General features: G+C 38.7%; 2 protein-coding genes across 2 annotated transcripts in view; one reads left to right on the top strand and one right to left on the bottom strand.

Annotated features, from left to right (window-relative positions):
* The first annotated feature begins 89 nt into the window (after nucleotides 1-89).
* LOC132126724 (cell division control protein 6 homolog) lies at nucleotides 90-7,459 on the top strand. The gene is made up of 12 exons (XM_059538175.1): nucleotides 90-239; nucleotides 1,625-1,891; nucleotides 2,011-2,256; nucleotides 2,389-2,588; nucleotides 5,431-5,585; nucleotides 5,732-5,838; nucleotides 5,928-6,067; nucleotides 6,151-6,251; nucleotides 6,340-6,410; nucleotides 6,506-6,678; nucleotides 6,765-6,905; nucleotides 7,031-7,459. The coding sequence occupies exons 2-12, from the start codon at nucleotides 1,651-1,653 to the stop codon at nucleotides 7,118-7,120; spliced, it is 1,665 nt and encodes a 554-aa protein (XP_059394158.1). The 5' UTR covers nucleotides 90-239; nucleotides 1,625-1,650; the 3' UTR covers nucleotides 7,121-7,459.
* Nucleotides 7,306-10,108, bottom strand: part of LOC132126723 (junction plakoglobin-like) — a 25,907-nt gene continuing 23,104 nt past the window's right edge. The window contains exons 14-16 of the mRNA XM_059538174.1: nucleotides 9,209-9,248; nucleotides 8,918-9,066; nucleotides 7,306-8,812 (exon numbers count right to left, since the gene is read on the bottom strand). Of these exons, the coding sequence (XP_059394157.1) occupies nucleotides 8,921-9,066; nucleotides 9,209-9,248 (186 nt within the window). The 3' untranslated portion in view covers nucleotides 7,306-8,812; nucleotides 8,918-8,920. The remainder of the gene's footprint in view (nucleotides 8,813-8,917; nucleotides 9,067-9,208; nucleotides 9,249-10,108) is intronic.

The following is a 10,108-nucleotide window of genomic DNA, read 5'->3' as shown; positions in this document are numbered from 1 at the left end:
AGTCAAGTCGACGGGGGAAGGGAATATGAACCCTATTGGTTCCTTAAACCAAAAGGAATTCCGACAGCCAATGAAACGCGTCGTCATGAGCTCACGTCACACACTGAGCGCGTCAGCTGTTCAGAGGAGGATTGCGCAACAGCACACAGTTTTGGCGCTAGTTTGACGACGGAGACGCAGAGAGATCTACAACTTGTGATAATTACAACGATTATCAACACAAATTCAGCTTTAATCAGGTAAGACATAAACTATATTAATTGTGTTGTTGTGTAGTGTTTTTACGTGAGATTACTTTTATTGAGTGTTGTTGTTATTGCGTGTGAACATGGCGCCAAATGACCCACAGCAGGAACTGCTCGCTTTAAATTTACAGTATTTGTTTGACATACAACAGATAAAACCATTTCTTTGTTAATTGAATTGTATTTGAAGCGTGTTCGTAAAATAAAACTGACAGAAAACATTAATAAAAAAGCGATCACGAAGTGCCTTGTTGGTTCAGATGGCCAACATAAAGAGGACTACATAACCTGTGATCTTTGATCTGTGTGATACTGCACAAAATGGCAACAAATGATTGTCTTCGTTGTAAGACTCGATATTGTACAACAACCAACCCCCAACAGGTTTTAGGTTAGTATGGCTTTGTTAATGACTCCCACCTCAGAGTCGCTCCTCAAGCTACAGTTTTGATGCTACAGATGTGATAAAATCACATAACTTGAGTACAGTGGGCCTCGAAAGTTTGGGCACCCCGAGATCATAGGCCTACTAAATGCATGTTATTTTTTATTTAGTACTGTCCTGAGTAAGATATTGTACAAAAAAGATGTTTACATTTAGACCATAAGATAAAAAAATGCTGAAAACCCCATTCAAAAGTTTGGGAACCCTTGGTTCTTAATACTGTGTTCTGTTACTGGATGATCCACGACTGTCTTTCTGTTTTGTGATGGTTGTGCATAAGTCCCTTGTTTGTTCTGAACAGTTAAACTGAGAACTGTTCTTCAGAAAAATCTTTAAGGTCCTGCAGATTCTTCAGTTTTCCAGCGTCTTTGCATATTTGAACCCTTTCCAGCATTGACTGTATGATTTTTATATACATCTTTTCACACTGAGGACAATTGCGGCATTCAAACACAACTATTAAAAAAGGTTCAAACATTCACTGATGCTCCAGAAGGAAACGAGATGCATTAAGAGTTGGGGGTGAAAACTTTTGGAATTTGAAGATCAAGGTAAATTTGTGTTCCAGGAAACATACAAGTATCTTCTGTTGCTTACGAAGGGCAGAACTAAATGGAAAAAAAATATATTTCAACAAAATAAGAAAAATGTGGCCATCTTCATTCTGTTCAAAAGTTTTCCCCCAACTCTTTTAAATATCTTCTATGTACAATATCATACTCAGGACAGTACTAAATAAAAAAAAACATTCTACATACTGTAGTATGATCTCTCTTATTTTTTGAAAATGATTCACATTTTCACAGATTCTGCAAGGGGTGCCCAAACTTTCGAACCCCACTGTAGATCTGACACAGAAAATATGGCAAACTACTGTGCATTGGAGGTCATTGATTTACTGTAAACTAAGTCATCACTGTGCTTATCCTTTCAGATCTGCTTCCTGGTTTTAAACAAAAAATGCCCAGCACTCGCTCACAGAATCAGCCCACCCTTCAGTTTCCCCGAAGAAAGTCTTGCAGATTGGGTTCTCGGCCTAAAAGCTCCTCTGAGAAAGCAGCGGACGTCCAGACCACCCCTCTGTCCCCTAGAAAGACAAATGTGGGAGATTCGCTTGGCGTCTGTCTGTCTCCCAGGAACTCTGTGTTGAAAAACAGCTCTTCGTCTGAGAGGCTGCCCTTGAGTCCTCGCAAACGCACAGGTGTGTAGTGTAAATCATCACCTTTAAACGCCCATCACGGTTGCTGGGCTTATAGTTGTGTGGCATGCTCTAAGTCTTTTATTGACGATGCTCTTGGTTTTCCCGTGTTTGTTCTTCAGGTGATGAGAACGGCTGTAACCTCCCGGCCTCTGTGCTTGGCTCTCCTCCGAAGCAGCGCTGCGCTCCTTTGTGCTCCCCTCGTAAACTGTCCTTCAATGAAAACACGCCGGTCTTCTCCTCAGCCAAAATCCCCCTCTCTCCTATTTTACATCCATTGCCAAAGCGGCTACAAGAAACCCCCTGCTCAAACCCGATCCCCTGTACAGAGGGAAAGCTCCCTTCTACTCGACTCTTTCCTGTAAAAAGTATGTTTTGGTCATTGTCAGTTAGCTAAATTATGTAGATGTATTAAAAAAACACAGATGTCAGGCATTGATCAGTTGCTGACATGTAATAAGCAATCTGTATATGTTGTAGTCTCTCTTTTTTTTCTGCAGAATCGGGTTATCAGAGTGTAAAGCAGGCTCTTCACACTGCAGTACCTGAACGTCTTCTCTCTCGTGAGGCAGAGAGAGCTGCCATCGTCTCCTTCCTGGAGAACCAGGTTGTGGCAGATAAACCCTCCAGCCTCTATATTTCTGGTGCTCCTGGCACAGGCAAGAGCGCCTGTCTGAACTGCGTCCTCCAGGAACAAAAGGTGAGCCTGAGAGGAAATATGGGGTCTGAAAATCAAATCCCAAATCAAACTATACTACTTTAAAATGCACTACTGTTTAAAATTGAGGTCAAGTAAGATCCATTAAACTGCTGTTTATAGTGTAACAAAATATCTATTTTCTTAAAATTCCATTCTTGTGAACATTCCACAACGATATTCATCATCACAGCTGATGTCAGCGTTGATGATACAAGCTTCTTGAAAATTAAATCAGCATATCAGAATGCTTTCTGAAGGATCATGTGACACTGAAGACTTGAGTAATGATGCTGAAATTTCAGCTCTGCGTCGCTAGAAATAAAAAGGTTATTTTAATTAAACTAATTTCACAAGATTAATATTTTACTGTATTTATGATTTAAAAAGAAAAAATATGTTTTTTTTCTGACCACAAACTTTTGAATGGTAGTGTGTATCAGCCTTTACTATAAAAAATCTGCAAGGATTGAAGCGTTCCAATTTCCATCAGTTCATGAAGACATTCACTTGCTTCATTCCTGAATGATTCATCCGTTCAAACGAATCAATTGAATGTTTGATTGATTCAGTGATAAAATCAGTCACTTGCCCTCCACCTGCTGTTGTATTTAATTTAATTTCATATCATATAATTTCAGTTATTTAAACTTAAATAATTTAATATTTCTGTATTCAAAATGTTAACTTTAAAACCTTAATCTCCACATGAATGTATGAGTTTAATTGCACTGGCTAAAAACCAGCTCTGAGCCTCATTAAACATCTGGAAATGTACCTACAAGCCACTCTGGTGTTCTTCTGTGCCACCTCTGTAGTAAAATTAATTTATTAATACTAATTTCATATGATTGATTACTTATTTCTTATTATATAGTTTTAAATAGAAAAAAAAATACATTTTTGAATTTGATAGAGATTTAAAATGATACTATTATAAAGGTAAAAAGAAAATACCCCTGTAAGTCACTTTAAGGAGTAAAATGTCACCTCGTATTAGGAAGGCAAATTTTTTTATCGAATTTTTGATGACTGATCAGAAGATGCTCTTAAATTTTTTAATTAGGAGGACAAATGCTCCTGACTGAAATTTTAGGCTAAAAATGAAACCAAATCCACCAGCAGGTGATGGCAAGTCACTGATTTTATCACTGAATCATTCATTCAATTGATTCATTCAAATGGCTGAATCATTCAGGAATAAAACAAGTGATTGTCTTTATGAATGGATGAACCTGGCATTAGGGCTGGGTATTGTTCAAAATCTTTCGATCCGGTGCCAATTTTGATACCTCAGTTTCGATACTGGTTCCTAACGATACTTTTTTCGATACCATATGTTTTAAAATCCATTTCAACATCAACACGAATACATTAAACACAAAACTTTTATTTTTCACCTTAATTAAAACAAATTCTGGTAACACTTCACACTCAGGATAACATTATTAATACAACTGGTTGTGCTTTTTGGATAGGGGTGTGCCATTCAGGGGCGGACTGGGACCGAAAAGACTTTCTGGCTCACAGCAGCCCACCACATCATAACGCAAACGCCCCTGTTTTGATGTCATTTATTAATTTAATATTTAAGTAAACAGTTTGGGGATTTTAACCAATAGGGCAACTGATCCTCTGTTGAAAAAAAAAAAAAAAAAAAGAACAGTAGCTGTTCATTTAGCGACTCCTAGTGAGCGATACATGCTCATCAAGACACAAACATTCTTCTAGAACTCACACTTTGCATTCAGTTAGCAGATCCATACGAATCATGCATGAAATAGAAGTTTATAAACTCAAACGATAGTTTTATGTGCTTTACAGATGAACTTGAAGTCTTTATTCATTCGAGATGTTCAATAATAGATCATCTTTGGCTCGGTAATACATCCGATTAGTGAACCGATGATTCTTTTGAGTCAATCTTTTAAAATAATAATTTATTTTGTTTAACGAAACCAGTGTGGAAACCAGTGTTTCACAAACTGGATAGATCTGAGCTGCAGGGCTCGCAAAATCGTTAGCCCTACGTCCCGGGGCAATTGTGTTTTCCAGTCCGATGGGCTATCGTGAATAGTGATGTAAAATCATAAAATCATAATCATAACTTCTGAATGAACACATACACATACAATTATATCAAAATAATTGTCTCTGCAAGTATTCTCGTAAACACAGTCGGTTATGTTTTAAATGAACGTATACAGTGGCCTGCTGCTTAGAGAAATTCGCTGTACCGGATAAATCTGTCTCTCTCTGTTTTTTAGACGACGTGAAAGGGGGCGTGTTTCAAGATACGCAATGGAGTAGACCAAACTAAACAGGGAGGGAGGACAAAACACTCATCCAAACAAATGCTTCATTAAATTGGTGGTATTGCCGGCTTTGGTTGCAATACTCTTATCGCATATGTTGCACTTTGCTGACTCGGCATCCACTTTTATAAAGTAGCCACACTTTAGACCTCTTTGGCATTGTAAAACGGAAACGTTTTGAGAAAAAACAACTACACTTGTGTTGTGTGACTGCGAGTATCTTCAGAAATCCTCCCCGTCACGTCACGTGGTGGTGGACAGCCATTCACGGCGAATTTAGGTCCTTACATGCACCTATGCTACAAGCTCACACAGACAGCCGCTTGGCAAAAAAAAAAAAAACGCCCGCTTTGTTTTTGGAACCGAAATTTGGCACCAAAAGATAAATAATTTTTCGATACTCATAGTATCAGTATAGATACCATAAAGGCATCGAAGCTCGGTACCCAGCCCTACCTGGCATGCAAAATTGTAACATGACCTTAAAATGACAAGCATGCTTATGGTGATCCGTCTTCTCTCGTTTCCAGGCTCTGTTGAAAGGTGTTCAGACTGTGCTCGTCAACTGTATGAATCTGCGTAGCTCACATGCCATCTTTCCATTGTTGGGAGAGAGACTGGGGGTCCCAAAGGGCAACAGCGAGGCTCGGCTGGAGAAACTTCTGACCAGCTCTGGGCCCACTGTGTAAGTCAGCTTGCACTAATTTGCATGAACCATTTCCGGATTTTTCTTCATTACGCACTATGAGCGAAATCAGATTTTTGTATTCGGAGTCAAACATGTTTTGTTTATTAGATAAGCTCTCACTATGGTGTTTTTGTGTGTAACAGCCTGTTGGTTCTTGATGAGATGGACCAGTTGGACAGCAAGTCTCAGGAGGTTCTCTACACGATCTTTGAGTGGCCTTACCTGCCCAGCTCTCGCGTCTGTCTCATTGGTAAGATAGTCGTCCATTTATCTCCCCAAACCTGTGGACATTTATCTTCTATAAAAAGTCTCATTTGGACATCTACTTTAACCCCTTAGGTATTGCTAACGCATTGGACCTGACGGACCGTATTCTGCCTAGACTGCAGGCCAAACCACACTGCAGACCCAAGCTGCTCAACTTTCCTCCCTACAGTCGTGAGGAGCTTAATGCAATCGTTCAAGACCGGCTCACACAAGTATGCATACTTCCATATCTCCTGATAATTGTACTTCTCAGGTTCTGAGTTAATAATAGACTGGTGTGTTCGTGTGCGTTCAGGTGTCAGGGGAAGGTGTCTTGGACGCAGCGGCAGTTCAGTTCTGTGCCAGAAAAGTTTCAGCGGTGTCGGGAGATGCCCGCAAAGTGCTCGACATATGCAGGTAAGAGAACCAGTTTCAGCTGCTAAAACACGTGTGATTGATTTTTAGCTTTGTGAGGTTCTCACACATTTGTGTGTCTATCCATCAGGAGGGCTGTGGAGATTGTAGAAGCGGCTGACCGGTCTAAAATGGCATCCGAACCTGCAGCCAGTCCTAAAGGTAGGCATTACTGTTCCATATTTTACACAAAGTACCAACGAAAGATTATTTGGAGAGAAAAAGAAACGAGGGATGTCTCTGCTTTCTTGTCGCAGTGTCGCGGGTGGGTGTTCCTCAGGTGGCGCAGGTTTTATCAGAGGTGTATGGTGACCGTATGGCATCCAGCAGCGGGGACGGCGAGAGCTTTCCTTTGCAGCAGAAGCTTCTGGTCTGCTGTCTGCTTCTTATCATCCGTAACGGCAAAAGCAAAGAGGTCCAGTTGGGCAAGGTGATGCAAAATTTGATCGTCTTGTTTCTAAACCCTTAAGTGTTCAGGAAGTGAGAAGTCATTCTGGGCATGTCTGTGTTTAGCAGCTGTGTGAAGCGTACAGTAAGCAGTGTAAGCAGAGGCAGGTGGGAGGCGTCGGACAGACCGAGTGTTTGTCTCTCTGCAGTCTGCTGGAGAGCAGAGGAATCTTCACACTCAAAAAGGCCAAGGAGGCTCGACTGACTAAAGTACGAACAGTTATGAATTATCAATAGTGTAATATACTTTAGCCTTGATCATTAGTGAATCTGTATCTTAATTCATTACAGCTTAATGAGGGGTCAAAATTTCAATATTGTTTTCTCTTTCCTAGATCTCCCTGAAGATTGAAGAGCGGGACGTAGAGAATGCTTTGAAGGATCGAACTCTCCTTGGTAGCATATTAGCAGCTGGTCTGCCATAAATTACATCAGATTTCAAGTTTGGTTTTGTTTTTTTTACTAATTTTACTTTTTCTCATATGTCAGTATTTTATAATGCTTTGATGTGAAAGTCTTGTTTAAAATGACATGTGCTATGATTTGATCCAAAGGGGTTGATTTCTCCATTGTTTGTGTCAAACATTTGGCCTGCCTTTTAAATGTAGGATTGTCTTTTTTTTAATGTATTCTTAAATGGGCATAAATTCTTCTTTGTGTCAAAACAGAAGACATTGCCTTCTATTTTATTTTGTACATCAGCTTTGTAATGGTTTGGGGTGGGATGTACACTTTTAATAAAGCAGAATGAGTTACTCTTTTAATTGTATCTCTCAAAATCAATCAGTAGGTGTTTTAAATCTGCTTCTTAATTTCACTTGTATTTTGACCAACAATTTGGCTTCACACAAACCAAAAATAAAAGGCCTTCCTAAATGTAGATAAGTTGGTTTCTTCGAAAAGATTTGGATAAATTTAGCCTTGTGTCACTTGCTCAGCAGTGAATCCTCTGTAGTGAATGGGTGCCGTCAGAATGAGCGGGGTCCGCTCATCACATTAATCCATACAACTCGTGAAGTAAAAGGCTGTGCGTTTGTAATGAACAAATCCATAACTTCTATTGTGTGGATTGTGTTGTTCTTAGCTTTATCTGCTGTCATTCTGATGGCACCCATTCACTGCAGTGGATCCCTTGGTGAACAAGCGATTTAATGCAAATATTTTTCCAAATCAGTTCCAACAAGAAAACAAATCTTCATTTCTAGGTGTACTATTTATTTATTGTATTTTTATTAAACCAAATGAAGAAAAACAACACGGAAGACCTTTAAAACCATTTCAACCCCCAGTCCAAATTAAGCTCGTCACAAAGCATTAGTTAACATGATTTTATTTGTATTTTTTTTGGACAAAGTGAGAAGTAAAAACGCTGCAAAGAATCCCTTTGTCTGTTCTGCTTGCATTCTAAGAGTAGTTAGTAGTTGAACAAATGTGAAGCTAGTTTTTAAAACGCTCAAGGTTTAATTGTTTGGTTAAACATTAGTCCCTTTCAATCAGCACAGCATTTATCATTCAAATAAAAAAATCTCCATACACATTGCAATGCAAAACAAACAAAATCAGTATTTCCTTGTCTATACATTAAGACGATTTTAGTGGAACAAATATATGGAGTGAAAAAAAAAAAACAAGTGAGAAAAAGTTAACATGTAAAAACTCCAGTATTCGACAGTCTTAGCATGGGACTCTCACAAAAGCTGATCCCCACCGGGAACGAAGCTATAAAGCTCAGTTATTGTGAGATCACAAGTCTAAATCATTGATCAGTTTTACTATAAAAAGCAACTTGATTATCATTATAAAATATTATAATAAAATCTCTTTGGCATAGTTAGTTAACCAGTCCTCTTACCAACAATGTATTAATGCACCCATAAGAAACACTAAAATATAACATTTTCTACAAAAAGACGTGTAAATTGCATCATGCTGTCATCCTTTTATAAAGGCAGGTTAAAGTTGTGCTGGATTCTGCCTCCCGCAGCACAGTGAGAATTGCATATATTACAGCAGTGTAAGTGTGTGTTTGCCAATAATGGACCACAGGCATCCAGCGACGGAAACAAAACCACCAGGAGTGTCTGTCGCTTGTATTTTTTATAACCCTCTTTCAGTGGCTGTAAAATAAATACACAACACTCAGTTTAATGCAGACTTAGGCACATACGGCAAATACTATTTAAATATTTGAAGGACAGACAGTGTACTCGAGCAGTACTAACCTGTTAGTACTCTGGGTAGCCTCTGGGCATGGAGTTGTAAGTCATGCCTTGCACAAAATCCTCTGGCATTTCTGGATCTAGCTGCATACCGTCCATATGCATGCCGTCAGGGTATCCTTGATATCCCACAGGGCCGTATCCATCAAGCTCTGCACGAGACAACATTGCAAATTTAGCTATCTGCATAATGTTATGGTCTCTGCAGACCATGTAGTCGTTAGAGACATAACTGCCAGTCATCGAAATAATTAGCTGCCAAATCATTGTGATAGAGAGAGATGATATACTAACCATCCTCTGGAAGACCTGGTTCCATCATGGTGTTGTGTGCCTAAAATGCAACAAGGATATTGTCAAGAAACCTGTGCTCATTTGTTGGGATTTATGTCAATGTACTGTACTTAAGACTGACAACTTTAATGTCAGCTTTACAGTAAACATAGAAATCAAACATGGCATCTGAATGTATAATAGACAACTAACATGCTAAACTCTACTCATACTAAAGTGTATACCAAATAAAATGAGCCAAAAATTCTAAAAAAGAAGCCTAATAGGGACAGTAAAGATCCATTTTCACATACACACACACACACATACACACACACATATATATATATATATAATAGTATATCGAAGCAACAAAAATTAAAAAAACTAAAACAAGCAAAAATATATTGTACCCATTTTTTCATTCATAGACAATAACAGACACCAGCGAACGATAACGATAGCGATATTAGCGACCACACCAGCGAACGATATCATCTGTTTATTCGAAGCACACATGCCTCTGCTGCTTTAAATTCTCGATCTCGTTTTAGCAGGATGGATTCTGATTGGATGTCAATGTTTGTACCGTTCATCAGCTGAAAAAAAATCGTTCTGAAAATGATTCCAACGATACCGTTTCTTTATGACTTTATCGTTATAGTTGTAGTGTGGACTCCGCTATTCTTTAATATTGAGAACGATTTTTAGAACTATATCTTTATCGTTATCTTTATAGTTATCGTGTTTGTTGTGAATGGGCCTTAAACCAAGAAATGTATCAGGCCAACACATAACTAAAAATAAAAAAGGTAATTGCGACTTTTTATCTCACAAGTCTACCTTTTTTTCTTGCAATTTTAAGTTTACATCTTGTAATTCTGACTTTTTTCTCAGAATTGGGAGAAAGTCCGAATTGCG

The sequence above is a fragment of the Carassius carassius genome, chromosome 44, assembly GCF_963082965.1.
Source record: "Carassius carassius chromosome 44, fCarCar2.1, whole genome shotgun sequence".
In the NCBI taxonomy this organism is placed as follows: Eukaryota; Metazoa; Chordata; class Actinopteri; order Cypriniformes; family Cyprinidae; genus Carassius; species Carassius carassius.
Note: the sequence above shows the minus strand (reverse complement) of the source record. Positions and strands in the feature narration are given on the sequence as shown.

Bases quoted from the DNA above. Each gene is read 5' to 3' on its own strand.
- LOC132126724 (XM_059538175.1), top strand. From the start codon at position 1,651: ATGCCCAGCACTCGCTCACAGAATCAGCCCACCCTTCAGTTTCCCCGA. The intron at 6,679-6,764 runs GTGATGCAAAAT...TGTGTTTAGCAG, and splicing joins AAGAGGTCCAGTTGGGCAAG to CTGTGTGAAGCGTACAGTAA. The intron at 6,906-7,030 runs GTACGAACAGTT...TCTCTTTCCTAG, and splicing joins AGGAGGCTCGACTGACTAAA to ATCTCCCTGAAGATTGAAGA.